Here is a 22,092-nt window from a genome sequence, read left to right on the forward strand (position 1 = left end):
AGCCAAGTGTGTGTGAGGTGTACGGAGTGGAGCTGCGTGTGTACGAGGTGTACGGAGCGGAGCTGCGTGTGTACGAGGTGTACGGAGCCTTGTGTGTACGAGGTGTACGAAGCGGAGCCACCTGTGTATGGGGGTGTACGGAGCGGAGCCACGTGTTTACGGGGTGTACGGAGCGGAGCCATGTGTGTATGGAGCAGAGCCGCATGTGTATGAGGTGTACGGAGAGGCGCTGCATGTGTTCGGGGTATACCGAACGGAGCCGCGTGTGTACGATGTGTACAGAGAGGAGCCGCGTGTGTACGGAGCGGAGCCGTGTGTGTATGGGGTGTACGGAGTGGAGCCGCGTGTGTACGGAGCGGAGCCGTGTGTGTATGGGGTGTACGAAGTGGAGCCGCGTGTGTACGGGGTGTATGGAGTGTAGCTGCATGTGTTTGGAGCAGAGTCACATGTGTATGAGGTGTACAGAGCAGAACCGTGTGTGTACGAGGTGAATGGAGCAAAGCCGCGTGTGTACAAGGTTTACAGAGTGGAGCCATGTGTGTACAAGGTGTACGTGGCCACGTGAGTACAAGGTGCTGTGAATTCTCTTTCTGGTCTCCCTCTGGTTATTACTGAAGGTAGTGGAGCTGGTCAGATTGACGGAGGGGTTGCGAGTTCTCTTTCTGGGCTCCCTCTGGTGGTTACTGGAGGTAGTGGAGCTGATCTGATTGACAGAGGCTGGCCACCTGATAATGAGGATGACTATTGGAGATCTGGGTTTCAGATTGGGATTTAAGACAGCTGACACCCTCTATCCCTGCTGGTGATTTTCTTCCTGTGCCTTCTGAGGTCTGATGTCTCCTGCTCTGTCCCTGCATGATTCAACTAAGTGGTTCATTTGCTATTCTGTTTGCATTTGATCTGGTTTTGTCTATCTCTGCTTTGTGCGGTTCAGCCAGCTTCGGCTGGGGCTGTGCTGAATCACCGCCCATATGTTACTGCTTGTGCCAGTTTGTTTTGTCCCCTGTTATATTGGTCTCTTTTTGCTTTGGTTTCAGAATATACCAGAGTGCTGATATAGTGGGGGCGAAGTCATGCGACTTCAGTGTTTTTTATGCATCAGACGTGTTGGACTTTTTGCAGGGTTTTTTGCGTAATTGCAGACAGTGTCTTTCCTTTCCTGTCCTGTCTAGTCAGTGTGGGCCCCATCATTTGCTCAGTCTATTTTCCTGCCTGCATTTGTGTTATCTTGTCTCACCGACAATATATGTTTGGGGGCTATCTATTCCTTTGGGGTCTGCTCCGGGGAGGTTTAGATTTCACCTTTCTTGCTTTAGGCTTAGTTAGCTCTCCGGCTGTGCCGAGGCGTCTAGGATCATCGTAAGTACGCTCCACGGCTACTGCTAATTGTGTTGATAGGATCAGGGGTCTGCAATCCGCTTAGTTACCAACCTCTCTTGTTTTCTGTGGCTTAGCCTGGCTCCTGCTACCCTCCTCGGTGACCCATTCATAACAACAAGGTGTACGGAGCAGAGCCGCATGTGTACGAGGTTTACTGAGTGGAGCCATGTGTGTGCGCGAGGTGTACGGAGCGGAGCCGTGTGTGTATGAGGCATACAAAGCTGAACCGTGTGTGTATGAGGTGTGCGAAGCCATGCGTGTACACAGTGTATGGTGGGGAGCATTCATACCTTCCAACCGTCCCGGATCCAACAGGACAGTCCCGATTTTGAGTCTGCCCCACTGCCCCGGCCAGGAGGTTACTTTTCCCGCGGACACGGGTACACGGCGGAGCCCCGAGGAGCACTTTAAAATTTGCACGTGACGTTCCACCGGAAATGACGTGCTGGAAGCTGACCGGAAATGAGGTAATTTCAGGAGGAGCTTGTGACGGAACCATGGAGTCACTTCACGGAATGCTTCAGATCCAACACCGTGTCCTCCGATGTCAGCGGGATTGCCTTGAAATCAGGGATGTCGGCCATGTGAGCGGATCATGATATGTCCTGCAACAGGAGGCTCAGGTGGGCACTATAATGGGAGCCGGGCTGCTATAGTATCTTTATAGAATATTTCTTTCTTTCTTTCTCTCTTTCTTTCCCCTCTCTCTCTGTTCTTTCTTTCTTTCCCTCTTTTTCTCTCTCTAATCTTTTTTTCTCTCTCTTCTTTCTCTCTATATTCTTCCCTTCTCTCTCTGTTTTCTTTCTCTCTGTTCTTTCTTTCTCTCTCTGTTCTCTTTCTTTCCCCTCTTTCTTTCTCTCTCTCTCTCCGTTCTTTCTTTCCTCTCTCTCTCTCTGTTCTCTTTCTTTCTTTCTCTCTCTGTTCTTCCTTTCTTTCTCTCTTTTCTTTCTTTCTCTCTCTCTGTTCTCTTTCTTTCCTTCTTTCCCCTCTTTCTTTCTCTCTGTTCTTTCTCTGTCCTTTCTTTCTTCTTTCTTTCTCTTTCTCTCTCTGTCTCTTCTTTTTTTCTGTCCCCTCTTTCTTCCTCACTGTTCTTTTGCTGTCCTTTCTTTCTTTATCTTTCTTTCTCTCTGTCTCTTCTTTTTTTCTGTCCCCTCTTTCTTTCTTCTTTCTTTCTCTTTCCCTTTTTTCTTTCTTTCTTTCTCTCTCTCTCTCTGTTTTCCTTGGTACCTGTCAATGTGCCAACAGTACTAGCCACTGTGCCCATAATGCCAGCCACTGTGCCCTCAGTACCAGTCAGTGTGATCAGCAGTGCTAAATGGGTGCGATTGGGGCGTGGACATGGGTGTGACTAATTGTGAAATGGGTGTGGTTGGGGGCATGGTCTAAAATTTGCCCCTCTTTTGTCCCTCTTTCCCTTGTTCAAAAGTTGGGAGGTATGCCTAAGCAGTACTGTACAGCCACATATAGGGTATTGCCATGTTCAGTAGAAATTGTGTGACAAATTTTGGTGCTATTTTTACTCATTTTCCAGTATGAAAATGTAAAATTTGGGACTAGCACACAATCTTGGTGGTAAAAATGTAAGTTATTTTTTCTTCAATGCTCAATGGTATAAAACTCTGTCACCCACCTGTGTTGTCAATATGATCACTGCACCTCTGTGTGAATTCATTGAGAGGTGTAGTTTGTAAAATTGAGTCATTTATGGGGGGTTCTACTGTTCTGGCACCTCAGGGGCTCTGCCAATGTTACATGGCACCCTCAAACCAGTGCAGCAAAATCTGCACTGTAATATGGCGCTCCTTCCCTTCTGAGCTTTGCACTGTGTCTCAAAAGTAGTTTTTTGACCACATATGGGGTATCGTTGTAGTCAGGAGATATTGCACAACAATTTTGGGTTGCCATTTTCTCCTGTTACCTTTGTAAAAGTGCAAACCTTGGGGCTAAAAAAACATTTTTGTGGGAAAATATGATTTTTTTTTTTCATTTTCACAGCTCAACATTATAAACTTCTGTGAAACACCAGGAGGATTGAGGTGCTCACCTCACATCTAGATAAGTTCACTGAAGGGTCTAGTTTCCAAAATGGTGTCACTTGTGGGTGGTTTCCACTGTTTAGGCACATTAGGTCCTCTCTAAACGCAACATGATGTCTGTTAATTATTCCAGCAAATTTTACATTCAAAAAGTGAATTGGCGCTCCTTCCCTTCCGAGCCCTGCTGTGAGCCCAAACAGTCGTTTTCCCCCCACATATGGGGTATCAGTATGCTCAGGAGAAATTGCACAACTACTTTTATTGTTCATTTTTTCCTGTTGCCCTTGCGAAAGTTAAAAAAAATAAGGTATAAAGAAAAATTTTTGTGGAAAAAAGTTAAATGTTTATTTTTTTCCTTCCACATTCCATTAATTCTTGTGAAGCACATGAAGAGTTAATACACTTCTTGAATGTGGTTTTGAGTATTTTGAGGGGTGCAGTTTGTAGAATGGTGTCATATTTGGGTGTTTTATATCATATAGGCCCCTCAAAGTCATTTCAAATGTGAGGTGGTCCGTAAAAAAAATGGTTTTGTACACTTTAACCCTTATAACTTCCTAACAATAAAAAATTACCGTATTTTTCGGACCATAAGACGCACTTTTTTCCCCAAAAGTTTTGGGGGAAAATGGGGGTGTGTCTTGTGGTCGCAATGTACTTACAAATCCTGTGGCGGCGGTCCCGATGCAGCCTCCCTTCCCAGGCTGGTGAGGCTGTGGTGCGGTGGTATCGGGGCTCTGTGGTGTGGCGGCAGCGGGGCTCTGTGCTGTGTGGGAGGCTCTTCCGGTATTTCATCAAAGCCCGGAAGCCCCCACAGCTCCGTTGCTGCGACACGGGGGGCCTCTGGAAAGATGGCCTCTAGGGACGGTGCATGCTCAGATTCAGATCTCGGCAATGAGATCTCGTCCCCCAAGATCTTGGGACGAGATCTCGTTGCCGAGATCTGAATCTGAGCATGCGCCGGCCCCGGCGGCCATCTTTCCCGAGGCCTTCACGTCGCAGCAACAGAGCTATGGGGGCTTCCGGGCTTTGATGAAATGCTGGCGGAGCCCCCCACGCAGCACAGATACCCGCTGCTGCTCCAAGACGGAACGCTGCAGCCCCACAGAGCCCAAGCCGCCCCACAGAGCCCCGCCACTGCACCAGCCTGGGTTGGGATTTCTCGGAGGCCACCGCACCTGCTTGGACCACAGAACGACCCCTGTGACCACCCCCTCCACCTGTGCCGATCCCTTCCCTGGTAAGCTGGACCCTCATTTGACACTTTTTTTTTTCCCCTATTTTCCTTCTGAAAATTTGGGGTGCGTCTTATAGTCCAAAAAATATGGTATGTTTCCAAAATTGTGCTGATGTCAAGTAGACATGTTGGAAATGACATTTATTAACTGTTTTGTGTGACATAACTCTCCAATTTAAGGGCATAAAAAAAATTAAAAGTTTTTTTTCTTCAAATTTTTGATTTTTTCGCAAATAAACGTAAGTCATATAAAAGAAATGTTACCACTATCATAAAGTGCAATATGTCACAAAAAGACAATGTCATAATCGGTGGGATCTGTTGAAGCGTTCCAGAGTTACTACCAAAAATTGTGCTGTTCAGGAAGGTGAAAACAGGCTGGGGGTGTAAAGGGGTTAAAGTTTGAAAAAAGTGGAAAGCACTGTTTTGCCATCTCTCCTGGAAGCGATCCTCCATTTCCCTGAATGTTTGGGGAGAGTAGTCAAATGTACTGTGAAATAGGACAGACTTGTCTCCAGACAGAAGAGATTCCCTCCTGGATTATTTCCTCAGACTTCACATGTAAACTTTTAAGAAAAAAAATCAGCTTTAGCCATTGTTCTGCCCGAACTACAAATGGCCACAAGAGCTTCCCACCCCGAGTATCCAACGCTCCCTCCCACGAGCTGCGCCAGAGAAAAAGCAGTCAGCCGGCAGCCATTTTGTTGTAGCCAGCAGCACTATAGTACCCGGTAGAGGACCCCGACTGCATCACACAGACTGCGGACACATAGACGTGTTGTGTTATGCTGATAGTCTTTCCTCTGGTGCTCGTCTGTGACTCTCCTCACGGTCGATATTGCTGAGCGCAGGTGACGAGCAGCGAGCGCCGAGTGTCCTTGAGACTTCACTAGAGCGGAGGAGCAGCGGACGGAGCCATGAGCGCTAACTACGGGCTGCGAGGTGAGAGGCCGCGCGGTTACTGTATTACCGCTGTGTGTGACTGCTGCACTCACAACATTATGTAAAGGCACGGACGCCTGCCCTTCTGTAGTGAGTCCCGGCAGGCACTGCGCTAATCAGGGCTTCCTGATACTTGTAATCCTGATTTGCAGAGGATTTTCACAAGCACGCACATCTGTACAGTACATATATTGTGTATGTACGTAGAATTAGAGGGGATGGCCATAATATAAAGATATGTATGTTATATTAGGTGGTGGGCTGAGATCTGGGACCCCCACACATCCTCCTGACAAGTGCAGTGGAGCAGAGTACTCTCAGGACACTACAGATCGTCCAGGCCACTTTATGCCATCGCTAGTGTTGAGCATTCCGATACCGCAAGTATCGGGTATCGGCCGATACTTGCGGTATCGGAGTTCCGATATTTTTACAATATCGAATACCGGAATCGGAAGTTCCCATAATGCAATGAGCCTGTCAGGCTATGCCTGCAACAATGACAGTGATTGACACATTAGCCAATGATGGGACAGTGGTAGTCCCATCATCTGGCTAATGTGTTGAATGTAAAAAAAAAACATAAAAAAAAAAAACACAAACATACATACTACATACAATACATATAGACATACAGTACATATAACATAGAGTACATACTCACCATCACTTGTCACTTTGATCCCCGAAGCCAGTGTCATCTGTAAAAAATATTAAAGTAACAAACAATCAATATACTCCCTGATCCGCAGAAATCCACGAGTGTCCCTTGACGATCTCCCCTATAGAACAGTGACATCTATAGGACCTTCAGTGACACTCTGACAGGAGACAATGGCTCCTGCAGTGCATCACTGAGAGGTTACTATAGTTCACTGGTCTCACTTTATGGCAAAAGCTGCGTGGGAACTTTTTCACACAGCAATGCCAAAAGTGAGACTAGGGACTATTTTTTACTGTGGCGGAGGAATACAGTGCGGAAGGATACCTTCCTCCCGTCATTGTATTCCTGGAGCCCCTAGAGAGCGGTCGCATCAGCTGATGCTGCTGTTCTCCACGGGAGATCGTCGTGGGACACTCATGGATTTGTGCGGATCAGGGAGTATATTGGTTGTTTGTTATTTTAATATTTTTTACAGATGACACTGGCTTCGGGGATCAAAGTGACAAGTGATGGTGAGTATGTACTGTATGTCTATATGTATGTATTGTATGTAGTATGTTGTATGTATGTTTGTTTTTTTTTGTTTTTTTACATTCAACACATTAGCCGGATGATGGGACTACTACTGTCTCATCATTGGCTAATGTGTCAGTCACTGTCATTGTAGCAGGCATAGCCCGATGGGAAGATGCCTGCACACAGACACAAAGACCCCCGGTAGGCCCGCACAGACCCCGCCCGCACACACAGACACGCACTGTCTCCGCCCACGCACTGCCCACACTCTTCCCCCCCCTCCCGAACTGGATGTGCAAGGAAAGAAAGGGTTTATTTTCATTCCGATATTTCTGTCCCATTGACTTGCATTGGCTTCCGGTATCGGAATCGGCGATACCCAATATTTTTGGGGTATCGGTCCGATACGATATTTCCCGATATCGGAAGGTATCGCTCAACACTAGCCATCACCCCTTTATAGGGTTATTAATAGTGATCTCTTGCAGTCTGACGGATCGGACCCCCCAACCTCTGAGAGCCGCTCTCCTGTCCAGATCCGCTGAGTGGCCGCTCCATTCACTGTGTACAGTATGTGACCGCTGTGGAGAGATCCGGGTACTGCGCTCTGCTGTTTCTAGCAGTCCCCATAGAGAGTGAATGGAGCATTGCAGAGCCCCCGTTCTCGGATTAGAGGGTCACTCCTGTCCGACCCCATTATTATTAATCTGTAAGTTCTCATCTATTCTTTGGTAAGAATTGATAACTTTTAATGTTGGAATCCCCCCTTTAATCCATGTAAATGGTTATAAAACATTAAATACCCACCAGGATGGTGAGCAGACTGCAAAGTATGTCCTGCAAGGAACGGTTAAAGGATCTGGGAATGTTTAGCTGGCAAAAAAAGGCTAAGAGGAGACTTAATAGCTGTGTGCAAATACCTCAAGGGCTGTCACATTGTAGAGGGAGCATCATTATTCTCATTTGCATAAGGAAAGATTAGAGACAATGGGATGAAACTGAATGGGAGAAGATACAGATTAGATATTAGAAAACACTTTTTGACAGGGTGATCAATGAGTGGAACAGACTGCCATGGGAGATGGTGAGTTCTCCTTCAATTGAAGTCTTCAAACAGAGGCTGGACGGACATCTGTCTGGGATGATTTAGCGAATCCTGCATTGAGCAGGGGTTGGACCCAATAACCCTGGAGGTCCCTTCCAACTCTAACAATCGATAATTCTAAATCTAGACCTGCTAATGGAGGTGACAGGTTTTGTTTTTTTTTTTCCTAGAGAGTCATGGTAAATAGTCACAAGGTTTTGATCTTGGTGATATATTCTGTGTATTTGCCATCGTCACCAGCTGGGGGGGGGGGGGGTGGAGGGGCATGTTCCCCCTGGGCCGGTCACTAAGCAGCTGATTCGGGCCAACACTGTTCTAGATGTCCTGGCCAGCGGCATCACAGTGGCCCAGACACTTGCACTGCTCCCTGTGTGCGGGCCGCCTGCTGAGGTGGAGGGAACACGTCTGCATCATCTTCCTGCTGGAGAGGAGCTGGTGCGTGGGTCAGACCAGAGACGTCGGTGAGTACGAGCTTCAGCTCTGTGCAGTGAGGAGGTGGAGCGCTGCTCACCTCCCGATAAGTCCAGGGCCGTGTCCCTGTATAGTATCAGCGGCCGCTCTGCTCATGCTCACAGGTTTATTGCAGGAGTCTTAACTTTCAGGGTCACCCTGTCTGTGCCCAGGTCATCGGCCCCAGGGTCACCAAGCTGCAAGAAGGTTCAGTCTGCTGCAGTAAATCTCCCTATGCTGAGTGATCAGAGACTCTATACAGAATCCTGCACTGGACTGATGAAGCCTGAACCTGGTGACTGCACGTCACATGCTACATACATGGCCCTGTCTGTATGCAGTGTATGTATGTCCTGGACCAGGTGCAGGATGGATCCATCCAGTGTATATAACATTGTATATCTGTGCACAGAATAATCCAGACATCAGCTGTTACAGTATACACACTGTCATATATCTGGACATACACCATTGTGTATACTGTATAACAGTATATCTAATGCCAGTCATGTACTATCTTGTATGTTAGGACCTGTGCACAATTTGCAGATTGTCGCAGATTTTTCTGCACAAATTTGTCATCAAACCTGAAGGGTTTCCCGAGGCCAGCAAAGTGAATGAGAACCCCGAGGTCTCATGCACACGTTGATTAAAATCTGCAGCAGGTCAGTTTTTTTTTTCTTCTTTTTTTGATGCAGATTTCATCCGTACTGATGAGCGGGGAAAAATCTACAATAAAAACTCATGTGAAAAAGATTTCTGCACCAAATATTTAACCTGTGCACATACCCTTATACTTTATGTACAGACGACAGATGTTATACAGTATACACACTGTCAGATATATGTATATACATACAACAATGTGTACATTGTATGACAGCTGATGTCTGTATACAGTGTATCATATGCAAGTAATATATTACCCTGCATGTGTTATACTTTGTGTACAGACATCAGATGTTATATAGAAGATAATACTGTATGTGATGGTCTAATACCTGATGTCTGTCCTAGTGATGAGTAAACGTGCTTGGATAAGGTGTTATCTAAGCATGCTCATGAGCTAACCAAGTGTCTTCGGCGTGCCCAAAAGTTATGTTCGAGTCCCCCTTGGCTGCAGGTCTTGTGGCTGTTCGACAGCCGCAACACATGCAGGGATTCCTGTTTGTTAGGCAATCCCGGTATGTGTTCCGGCTGTCAAACACCCGCGAGACATGCAAGCAGAAGGACTCGACATATTATTCATTCACCTCAAAGTCACTCAGTTAACACCCAAGCATGCTCGGATAACACCTTATTCAAGCATGTTCGCTCATCACTAATATCCAGGTCTACTACAAAGAAAGGATAGAACTAGAGATGAGCGGATCGATATGTGGGACTTCGGACCAGTAATCGGGTTCACTGGTACCTGGACGCTAGACGGAAAGCCTGCTAATCTCTTATCTGACATCACTTGTGTGGGTGGCGCTGGCCACTCACCCTTAGTGTGCAATGAGAGTGCACTCAGTTGCTAACTCGTCACTTCTGACCACAGCAGGTGAGAGAGCGCACTGTCATTGTGCACTGGGAAGAACAGTGCACAGTAACAGGAGTCTACTTGACATCCGACACATGCTTAGTAGAGCAGTGACCAGCCATGAAACGGTTATCACTGATGATGCTTCATCTCAGGGAAGGGACAAAAGCTGTGGCAGTGACCGCAGCTTCTGCACCCTGATGATGATTCATGTGAGTATCCCAACATGCACTGGGATGCTGAAATGATGCTTCATCAAAGAGGAAGGAATGGAAAAAAAATAAAGCAGTTCGAGTAGAGGGGGGAAAAATAGGGAATTTTAAATTAAAGTATATTATGAAAAAAAGATCAAATTATGACATTAAAGGTTCCCCTACTAGAACACCCCCTTCTTAAACTAAATGTCCGGCCCAGATAAAATAATAAAGCTTTATACTCGCCTCCTGTGCCGGCACATGCAGTCCTGGGACAGTGATGCGGAGAATGACAGGTGACTGCAGCCCTGGCTTCCTCTTCATGCTCAGTTCGTACGAAGGCGAAGACAGTGACGCCACTGAATGGGCGACGGCGTCACATACCACAACATCGCAACACAGCCCTGGGGAAAGCGAGTGCCGACACTGCTGGAACAGGCGGTACAGGATGTGAGGATAGGCTTTATAATTTTATCGGGGCTAAACATTTGGTCGTGGACTATCCCCTTAAATAGCTAGAGATTTAAATGTAAAATAAAACTTTAGTTTTGGACCACCCCTTTAATGAATCATAGCCAATAGGTATAGTTTGCTAATCATGGGCCACTACTTTGTGCTTGCCCCCCAGGCCAAAATTTTCCAGCCAGCCCCTGGCACCAGTCATATGTCGGATTTGTACATGTATAATTCACAGAGTGAGTACAGGCGTCGCTGTACAGACCGGCCGCGGGTCTACTCACCTGGCTCGGCAGTCTCATAGGTGGCTCCGGAGACCCCTGCCCGGGCTGTACATCACCGCCTGTGATACAAGGCTGTGCGCTGATCTGATCTTGTAATTGCATTTCAGCAGAATCCTCTTGTGTCAGATCTATTGATCTAGTGTTGGCCCAGGACTGAGGTGAAGCCTTGGAGGGGTTTTCGGATCCTCTGAGATGAATAATGCATTGTTGATTGCTCTCCGCTGAGTTGCATTACGGTTTACAAGTCGCTGTGTACACAGCCGGTCTGTGTGTAGCTGGAGCAGATCCTGTTCATCTTCATTGCACTTTCAGGAGTCTCGCTGAGGCCCAGGCCGTCTGATTTGCCCTGTGCATGTAGTAGATGCATTATTTCACTGCACACTGAACGCTTTCATGCAAATAATCTTTAACGATTGTTCAACATAAGTGCGGATAAAGTGAAGGAATATACAAAGTAGCGACTAATGTTTGGACCCTTTACAAAGTCGCTGTGTATAAGGAAAAGAGGTCCAATGCCAAGTGGAGATCCCAGTAGGGACAGGTCACAGGAGGTGTGGGAGCACCTGGACAGCCACCCTTACCAAGGAACTTGCTATGCCTGTCCCTACTGGGAGCAGGTCGAAACATTCGTCACTTCTTTGTATATTCCTTCACTTTGTCCGCCACTTGCACTTATGTTGAACAATCACTAAAGATTATTTGCATGAAAACTTTTGAGTGTGCAGTGAAACAATTTACCTACTATATGGTCCAGGAGCTTGCCACTCCTTTGCACCGACACCTCTTCCCCAGCTGTGTGCACGCCATCTTCCTCTACAGTGCCATGTGCATGGACCCTAAGGCCTCACTCAGACTGGGTTTCAAGGACATGTGGTATAAAACGTGTACCAATTTTAGTATGTTGTTTTTTTCTCTTTTTGTTTTGCTGACCTTGTATTCGCAAAAAAAAAGTAAAGAAATGTCGCTTTTTTTTCTCAGACAAACTTGCCTATTTAAATCAATGTGTCCCCATCCGTGTGTCTTCTGCGGATTGCTCATTTTTTACTGTTTAAGGTCTCGTTTAGACGAGCGTATTCAATGGACATGTGCTGTCCAGCACACTGAACAATGTAAATCAATACATTCAGATGACAGTGTTTTTCATACCGGCTGGGGGAAAAAAAATACAGAAATTCCTTGCTTGTACAAGTCAGAGTACACACACATAGCATCCGACTTGTATGGACACATTGCCAGTATTGGCCTCGGAAACTGTATTTGATCATTTTTAAAATATAGATGTATAAAAACAAATGTCGCACAGGCGTAAAGTCCGGATGAAAATCTTATGAGTTTTCTAGTTTTAAAATTTGACAGTTTTTCATGCAATAAACTGAGCCCAGCCTTGGGCTCAGTTCCCACAGTGCAAAAAAATACAGTAGATTTTCTGCTGTATTTTTCAGTAGAAGTACAAATGAAGAAATTTCATGTCCATTCTGTGAAAATAAATACCTGCAGCGTAAACTGATAGAAATCGTAGGTTTGTGGTCTGCGGCGTGTCAATCTGTGCTGAGGTTGTAGGTGTGAGTTCTGTCTGTTCTGTTCCTGATCTACGGATATGGGCTTTTAGCAGAGATGAATCTGTGCTGCACTTTATGCACATGCTCAGTAGTAACCAGTGCTCTGGAGTCGTAGTGGAGATGAATCTGTGCTGCACTTTATGTACATGCTCAGTAGTGATCAGTGCTGTGGAGTCAGATGAGATGAATCTGTGCTGCACTTTATGCACATGCTCAGTAGTGACCAGTGCTGTGGGGTCGTAGTGGAGATGAATCTGTGCTGCCCTTTATGTACATGCTCAGTAGTGACCAGTGCTGTGGAGTCAGAGATGAGATGAATCTGTGCTGCACTTTATGCACATGCTCAGTAGTGACCGGTGCTCTGGAGTCGTAGATGAGAAGAATCTGTGCTGCACTTTATGCACATGCTCAGTAGTGACCGGTGCTCTGGAGTCGTAGATGAGAAGAATCTGTGCTGCACTTTATGCACATGCTCAGTAGTGACCGGTGCTCTGGAGTCGTAGATGAGAAGAATCTGTGCTGCACTTTATGCACATGCTCAGTAGTGACCGGTGCTGTGGAGTCATAGATGAGATGAATCTGTGCTGCACTTTATGTACATGCTCAGTAGTGACCGGTGCTCTGGAGTCGTAGATGAGAAGAATCTGTGCTGCACTTTATGCACATGCTCAGTAGTGACCGGTGCTCTGGAGTCGTAGATGAGAAGAACTGTGCTGCACTTTATGCACATGCTCAGTAGTGACCGGTGCTCTGGAGTCGTAGATGAGAAGAATCTGTGCTGCACTTTATGCACATGCTCAGTAGTGTCCAGTGCGCTGGAGTTGTAGATGAGAAGAATCTGTGCTGCACTTTATGCACATGCTCAGTAGTGACCGGTGCTCTGGAGTCGTAGATGAGAAGAATCTGTGCTGCACTTTATGCACATGCTCAGTAGTGACCGGTGCTGTGGAGTCATAGATGAGATGAATCTGTGCTGCACTTTATGTACATGCTCAGTAGTGACCAGTGCTGTGCGGTCATAGGTGAGATGAATCTGTGCTGCACTTTATGCACATGCTCAGTAGTGACCGGTGCTGTGGAGTTGTAGATGAGAAGAATCTGTGGTGCACTTTATGCACATGCTCAGTAGTGACCTGTGCTCTGGAGTCGTAGATGAGAAGAATCTGTGCTGCACTTTATGCACATGCTCAGTAGTGACCAGTCCTGTGGGGTCATAGGTGAGATGAGTCTGTGCTGCACTTTATGCACATGCTCAGTAGTGACCAGTGCTGTGGGGTCATAGGTGAGATGAATCTGTGTTGCACTTTATGCACATGCTCAGTAGTGACCAGTGCTGTGGAGTTGGAAATTTGGCTGTACCAACACCACATCCCTCGTATCCCTGTGTAATCTCCACTACTGGACATCTGCAGCAAACACGCTCCTTGTCAACATATCCTAAGGGCCGATGAAACTTAGACTTTTTTTTTTTTTTTTTCTTTTTTCTTCCTCATGGAAAAAAATGGATCCTACCCTCATGGGCACAATTGGATACACAGATCAAAAATGGATGAAAAAACGTTATTTTTTTGTTTTGTCCAAAAAAAAGTTGCCAAAGTGATCCAAGCAAATCGGCTATCTCTGAAAGGAGCCATACGTATAAGGGTCCCGTTGCACTACACAACGCACCAGCGATCCCGACAACGATACGACCTGGTAAGGATCGCTGGTGCGTCGTTAAATGGTCGCTAGTAAGCTGTCAGACAGTCAGATCTACTGAACGACGCAGCAACGATCCGTATAACGACCTCAGTGGTCGTTGGGACCTTGTCACACAGCAGCTATTCTGACGACTCCCGCCTGAGTTCTGCTGCGCCAACAAGGTCGCTCGTCGGAGTCAAACACAAAAATGCATGCTGGCCAGCTGGACACCAGCGATCACCCGGATATTCGAGCACGATCGGCGAGATCGCAGCGTGGTCCGATCGCTGCAATGTGTCACATGTAGCGAGATTGCTGGCGAGGTCGCTGTTGCGTCACAAAATCTGTGACGTTTCAGCGATCTCGCTATGTGAGACGGGGCCTTTAGACTAAAGTCCGCTGAATCCACTGACCATGAAATGTTTGTTTTGGAATTTTTGTTTGTTCTGAAGGCACGGTCAGGGGTCTCACATGTGAATATACCTTGTCAACACTTCATTAAAAAAGTCTTAAAGGGAACCTGTCTCCAGGTTTTCCCCATATAGAGTAGTGTCACCACTAAAAAAAAATTCCTCAATCCAGTTTGCAGATCCCCAAAAAAGACCTTTTATTATACTCACAGATGGCGCGGCCCAGTCCAGTGGGCATCTCTGGTCTTGATCGTGCAGCTCCTTTTCCTGTAATCTGTCTTCCTTCCCTTTAAATTTGACCCCTCTGAAGTTGACTCCTTTTTACATGTCGGCTTCTGTCAAGATGTCAGATTATATTTAGCCTCCAAGTTTAGCTAGTTATCCACAGCACACACGGGGACCTCACTGCATAACCAGGCAGCTTTCCCATTCTGCTGGGAGGGAATGATGGGTGACAATAACCATCTTAGGAGCTGTCGTTTTGGCCATATTAGTTATCGCTCTGCTTTTCCAAAGACTCCAATAACAGTAACTATTTTAATATTAGGATGAAAGGTGTTTTTTTTTGTTTGTTTTTTTTTTAATATATGTAATCCAATCACTTTCTTCTGGTCATCTTAATCCAATTTACTGCGGGAAGCCCAGATCCACTTAGGATATCAGATTTGGTGACCTTTCCTGGGTATATATCAGCTGTGCAGAAACTCATCGTTGTAAGAACGGGGCGTGACGTTACAATCCTTCCACCCGCACCTTTACTAAAGGCTTCTGCCTTTTCTTCTGGGTTGGGTGCGATTAGGAGCAGCTTGACTTTATTGGGCTCTTGATGCCCAGTTTTTGGGTGTGTGTCCCTACAAGTTATTTGAGGATTAACCACTCCCAGCCGAGGCCAAGTTTTGTTCTTGGGCTTTTTGGTTTTACCTCCATGTTCTTCCATATTTCACAACTTTTTTTTTTTTTTCTCATTTTCCCATCGACATAGCCATAGGAGGTTTCTTGTTAAGAAAAAAAGAGATGACACTCACCGGTCTCAGTTGTCCATATTTTTATTGAAAACGGTTGAAACATGTTGCTGGGGGGGAATGGGATCAGGAGTATGTGAGCGATGACGACCCGTAGAAGCGCAACAGCGTGAAACGGCCATTGTCGCTCGCATACTCCTGATCCTATTCCCCCCGGCAACATGTTTCAACCGTCTTCAATAAAAATATGGACAACTGAAACCGGTGAGTGTCATCTCATATTATTATTATTATTATTATTATTATTATTATTATTATTATTATTATATTTTTTTTTTTTTTTTTTTTTTTTCTCAACAAGAAGTATCTATTTGGCCATGTGCACACTGTTTGGATTATGCTGCGGATCTGCAGCGTTTCAGGCTCTGCGGGTCCGCAGCAAATTTAGGTGTGTTGTACAGTACCATTGTTTTCAATGGTAAACTGAAAAACGCTGTGCACACGCTGCGGATTTTTCCGCGTGGATTTGCTGCGGGTTCAGATCCGCAGCGTGTCAATTCTTTGTGCGGAATCCGCAGCGGTTTCACACCTTGTCCATTGTAGAGGTGTGAAACCGCAGGCTAATCCGCAGGTAAACCGCAGGTCTTTCGACCTGAGAATTTACCTGCGGATTTTTCCAAATCCGCGGGGAAAAATCCGCAGGACCTCATACTACGTGTGCACATAGCCTTTCACTGCTATATCTGATGGAGCACCTGAGAGTCCAGCTTGATTGCCCAGCTTTTCATGCAGATGGCTTTTGTGACATTGTATACTGTATTCCTGGTGGGGCCGTATTGGGTTGGATGGTGCGGATCATCTTATTTCTTTACTTGAGTAGCCATAGGAGGGCTTGTTTTTTTTTTTTTTTTTTTTGAAGGGCGATATTCATTTTACCATGCAAGGTACTGTAAAAAAAAAAAAAAAAAACAACTAGCTCCTTCAACGGAAACATAAAGTTATGTTTTTTTTTTTTCTTCGTGGAGTGATTCGCTTTTTATCACTTTTGTCATGACAACTGATAAACCACAATTTTGACGTTTTCGTCTTTTTTTTTTTTTTTGGGATCTGTATGGCCAGATATAGACAATCATGTTTTCCTATAAAGCCCAGGTGTAGGCTTGGCTGGTCTTTAAAGTAGGACAAAAGATGGCGGCTTTCAGCAATGTGCACACTATGATTGCATCACGGGGGGAGGTGATGGGAGCTGATCTCAACAGCACGCGTTTGACTTAAATGCCGCTGTCAGTGAGTAAACTGCAGCGATTGGGGCCAGCTCTGATTGCTACAGTTACTGGCAGATGTCAGCTGTGTGACACAGCCAGCTTTTCTGGTATGGTGTGGGCTCAGTACTGCTGTTTTATTGTCCCCCATGGTGTTGGTTTTAAACATGTGCTACCTGGTGGGGCGGGGTGGCTGCGCTACATGGAGGAGGGGGAGGGGTGGCTGCGCTACGTGGAGGAGGGGGCGGGGTGGCTGCGCTACGTGGAGGAGGGGGCGGGGTGGCTGCGCTACGTGGAGGAGGGGGCGGGGTGGCTGCGCTACGTGGAGGAGGGGGCGGGGTGGCTGCGCTACGTGGAGGAGGGGGCGGGGTGGCTGCGCTACGTGAAGGAGGGGGCGAGGTGGCTGCGCTACCTGGTGGGGCGGGGTGGCTGCGCTACGTGGAGGAGGGGGCGGGGTGGCTGCGCTACGTGGAGGAGGGGGCGGGGTGGCTGCGCTACGTGGAGGAGGGGGCGGGGTGGCTGCGCTACGTGGAGGAGGGGGCGAGGTGGCTGCGCTACCTGGTGGGGCGGGGTGGCTGTGCTACATGGAGGGGGCGAGGTGGCTGCGCTACCTGGTGGGGCGGGGTGGCTGTGCTACATGGAGGAGGGGGCGGGGTGGCTGCGCTACCTGGTGGGGTGGGGTGGCTGTGCGACGGTTGTGCTGTGTATGGAAGACAACTAGCTCAGACAACTGAAATTGGAGAGAGGTGGAAAATGTAGGATAAGAGTCATGTAAAGGCCCAGAATTAGTGCTACTCCCCATGTACACACAACTGCTTTTTATGCCAGTCTGTACTCCTGGGCACGAGGGTCCCAGGTCGGTTACCGGTAAGTCAAGTGAAGGTCTTTAGGTATTAGATGGTGGGCATGTACGTGTAATGTGTTAATCTTATGATCTTTTTTAGATAATGGGACCAAAATCATCCTATGGTCAGCTTAAAAATTCAAGAGTAAAGCAGAAATAATGATGGATTATAATACATATCTTAATCTGACTTATTGATTGCCTTTCAAGCTGTATTCCAGGCAGAACTCCTCGTATTGTCTTCTCATGAATCTTTATGGCTGCATCCACAATATTTGACTGTACTTTTGTTTCCTCGTTGGCAGAATGGGCTTGTGCTGGCACTTTGGCCGTCGGTGCTGCCGCTGTAGGGTACCTGGCGTACAGATCCTTCTCCTGCAAAGACAAATGCTGCAGATCCATGGTAAACCAGGACGTACAGAAAGACAATCCTAAGGTGGTTCACGCTTTTGACATGGAGGACCTGGGAGATAAAGCCGTGTATTGCCGCTGCTGGAGGTCAAAGAAGGTAATGAACCACAAAAGTCAAGAACTGTCCACTGTCATCCCCCAAATACATTTCTATTAATAATTATTACAAAGCTGTCTAGTGATGTCGTCAGTATTGTATGTATTCACGATGCAGAGGATTCTGTCGGCGCCTGCTGTGTATAGTGACTGACCAACTTCTTAAAGGTGTTTTATATGCAGTGGTGAAAATAAGTATTTGATACACTGACAAATTTTCTAATTTTCCCACCTTCAAAAAATGGAGAGGTCTGTAATTTATATCGTAGGCACACTTCAACTGTGAGATAAAATCCAGATAATCACATTGTATGGGGTTTTTTTTTTTGTTTTTTTTTTTTAATAATTGCATTTTATTGCCTGAAATAAGTATTTGATCACCGACCAACCAGCAAGAATTCTGGCTCTCACAGACCTGTTAGTTTTTCTTTAAGAAGCCTTCCTACTCTGCACTCACTGCCTGTATTATCTGCACCTGTTTGAACTTGATACCTGTAAAAGACAGCTATCCACACACTCCAACCTTTCCACCATGGCCAAGACAAAAGAGCTGTTCAAGGACACCAGGGACAAAATTGTAGACTTGCACAAAGCCTCTAACTGCAGACAAAGGTTTCTATACCAAATATTAAGTTCTGTTTTTCTATTGTATCAAATATTTAATGCAATAAAATGCAAATTAATTACATAAAAATCATACAATGTCCCAGCAGTGTTTGCATGCCAAAACCAGCACTTTCTTCAAAACGCATGTGCATGCTCCACTTCTGGTTTTGATCTGCAAACACTAATGAAAAATCGCTGTAGTGTGAATGAGCCCTAAGGGGTTGTCTAGTTGGAATAAGTGACATAGCGAATCGGAAGAACTATACTACATTTCTAATTGGAGGTGTAGTAATATTAGCAAAATCCTATTACATATTGGGATAGTATCTTGGAGATGGGAATACCCCTATTTAAAAGATTTTTTTTTTTTTTAAGGTTTGGTAATGAAACTCGCATGTAACTTTTTGTAGAGCACTTTTTTTTTTTTTTCATGTTTTCCCTTTCATTAATTTTTTTTCTTTCAGTTCCCATTTTGTGATGGAGCGCACACTAAACACAACGAAGAAACCGGCGACAACGTTGGGCCTTTAATCATTAAGAAAAAAGAATCTTAACTAATGACCGGGGCGACATTAATAATAAACCACAGTGTTAATCATTGCTCTACGGCAGAGAAATCTCTCCTTCCAGAAGCATCCACCGCCCGTACCTGTCATCTGCCTTACGTGTTATATCCCGCGGTGATGGAAGAGCTCGTCTCACCTGGTGGGGGAAATACCTGATTAGATCTGTGCTTGTATAAAATCACTGTATAAGCTGTGTTTTATTACTCAGGTGGATTCCCACTTTTCTTTTGTTGTGAACTTGTGACATTGAAATGTAGAATAATACACGGACATTAAATTATGTACAAAAATCTGATCTGAGTAACGTTTACTGTTGTAGTATATGGATTGACAAAAGTGAAGGTAACGCTGGGTGAAAATACACCATAAGTAATACTGCACCAACTCCTCTAGGGGGCAGAGGTAACCCAAAAAGTACAGCTGGAAAATATCCAGATAATTCAATTACACAATTATAAATGAAGGCCCTCATGAGAAAGTTACCTATCATTAAATAACATTTTATGTTGCATGTATTTTATTTATATTTAATTTTTTACTTTTTTCATATCATTATTATTAAAGAACAAAATTCGTAATCTTGCAATTTTCACACTGGCTACTGGGGCTTTTTTTTAGACTCTTACCGTCTGTCCTTTCAGGAAATGTTTCCAGCAGTCTCCTTATAATTAGAGGCAGGATCACAATGCCAGGTAACGCCTCTATGCACAGATCACACAGGATCCAGGTGATATCAAAACTGACCCTGCTTCCCCTTCTGCCACTATGACGTTTGGACACACAGATTCCCTTTAAGTCTTTAATCAGTCACCCCATTTTCGGCCTATAAGATGCAGTCACCACCATCAGGGGCTTATCTACAGCATTCTGCAATGCTGTAGATAAGCCCCCGATGTAACCTGAAAGATAAGAAAAACTAGCTAGACTATGCTCACCGGGGGGCTGGTGCGGTGGGTGTCGCGGTCTGGTGCCTCCCACCTTCATATGATGATGTCCTCCTCCTTGCTTCTCCCTCAGCTCCGGCATACTTTATCTGCCCTGTTGAGGGCAGAGTAAAGTACTGCAGTGCGCAGGCGCCGGGGAAGGTCAGAGAGGTCCGGCGCCTGCGCACTGCAGTACTTTACTCTGACCTCAACAGGGCGGATAAAGTACGCCTGCGCCGGAGCAGAGGGAGATGCAAGGAGGAGTACGGCATCGTATGAAGATGGGAGGTTTGGCTGGACCGCGACACCCATCGGACCGGACGCCAGGGTGAGTATAATATAACTCTTTTTTTATTCGGTCGTCCATGACAGCACCTCCTGAGAGAGGGGATCCGCCCTTTAGGAACAGGAAACCTACAGATACAAAAAGGGTGACACCTCTCCCACGCATCAGTTGGTTTCCTGTTCCTAGAGGACAGGACTCTCTACAGATCGTCCATCATGGAGTCGTCATGAATGCCCAGGCCGACTGACCGACCCAGGTAGCGAGGGGGTCTCCTACCTCGGTCAGTGCGGGGTCCCTGGAAGCGCCACGGTGGGGCCGGGTAGGTCACCACGGCAGTGGACGAAGCAGGTGGAGCAGGGGTCCGGTGGATACCGTCTCCGGAACCCCAGCACCTGGTATGTATGCCCCGGGTTTCCTGCTGCGCTCCCCCGGGTCCGGTTCTCCCGGTTGATGCTGGCCCCTGGCGGCGGTCATGGCGGCGTGCGCGGGGGCTAGGAGGCATTTCGAGCAGGGGCGCCGCGCCGGCTCCTTCTCGCGCGCTCCCGCAAGGCTCTGGTGAGCGGCGGAAGTGACGCTGCGGAAGGGGCGGAGCCGAAAACGCCGATACCGGAAGTCGGGTGCCGGCCGGCCTCCGATGCGCGCCGCGGGTGCACGCCTGTCCGGGGGTCGCGCGGCGGCCTGGGTAAGGCGGGGGGGCCGGAGCATGGGGGAGGGAGTGCGCGAGAGGATCCCGGGTGGGTGGTGCTATGGCCAGATACCTGCTGACCCGGACACCAAGAGGCCATATAAGGCAGATGGGGACGCTGCTGGGGTGCTTCCGAAGGCCCCAGCGATGGATACGACGGAAGCCCCCATAGACCAGCAGGACGAGGCGCAGGAGCGCCCGCAAAAACAGGCCACGACAAAACCGCATACGAGTGGCCAGCAGAAGAAGCAGAGACGAACAAGCGACCAAAGCCGCGAAAGTTCCTCCAGGCTAAAGGATCCCCCTGCCTCCCTCCGTGATCCGGTACCTGCTTCATCTGCATGGGTAAGAGATCTCTGTGAATGTACCCTGATGCAGTGTTCCCTTATGTTTTTTTGCAGGGGAAGAAAGCTACGGGAAAACACAAGCACAGGGAATGTGCCCTCTGTAGTTCCCCCCTACCAGATGGCCACCCTAAAAAATTGTCAGCCATGCATACGACAGACGGTAGGGGTTAATAAAGACAGGGAGTCCAGGGGTAGATTGTCAGGCCCTTATACTCTCCCCCGTTTATGCAGTTAGCGGAACAGACACCTGACTTCACTTCAAGCCTGAGAGAGATGATCAGGGCAGAAATGAAAGTCTTACCTCAAGGTGAACCTTCTAGGAGAAGAGAGGCTAGTGGTTCAGGCTCGGAGGCCTCAGTCACCCCTAGGAAAGGTGACAACTCCTCGGCCTCCTCGTCGTCTTCCTCGGATGAAGACTCTAGCCGGTTCTGCTTCCCCTTAGATCAGATGGACAGATTAGTGAAAGCAATACGGTCCACCATGGGGGTAGCGGACAAAAAACGGGAACTCTCAGCACAGGACATAATGTTCGGGGGGTCTAGACCCCAAAAAACGCAGAGCTTTTCCATTAAACGATAAAGTCCAGAGCCTAATTGACAGAGAATGGAAGAGACCGGAAAAAAGGGGCACCATGCCACCAGCCTTTAAGCGGAGATACCCCTTTGATAA

At 46.9% G+C, this 22,092-nt stretch overlaps 1 protein-coding gene across 1 annotated transcript; it reads left to right on the plus strand.

Annotated features, from left to right (window-relative positions):
• The first annotated feature begins 5,438 nt into the window (after positions 1-5,438).
• CISD1 (CDGSH iron sulfur domain 1) lies at positions 5,439-19,477 on the plus strand. The gene is made up of 3 exons (XM_073548249.1): positions 5,439-5,595; positions 17,809-18,011; positions 19,081-19,477. The coding sequence occupies exons 1-3, from the start codon at positions 5,571-5,573 to the stop codon at positions 19,168-19,170; spliced, it is 318 nt and encodes a 105-aa protein (XP_073404350.1). The 5' UTR covers positions 5,439-5,570; the 3' UTR covers positions 19,171-19,477.
• Positions 19,478-22,092: the final 2,615 nt, after the last annotated feature.

Source organism: Dendrobates tinctorius, unplaced genomic scaffold, assembly GCF_039654945.1.
Source record: "Dendrobates tinctorius isolate UK_male_01 unplaced genomic scaffold, ASM3965494v1 ptg000156l, whole genome shotgun sequence".
Lineage (NCBI taxonomy): Eukaryota > Metazoa > Chordata > Amphibia > Anura > Dendrobatidae > Dendrobates > Dendrobates tinctorius.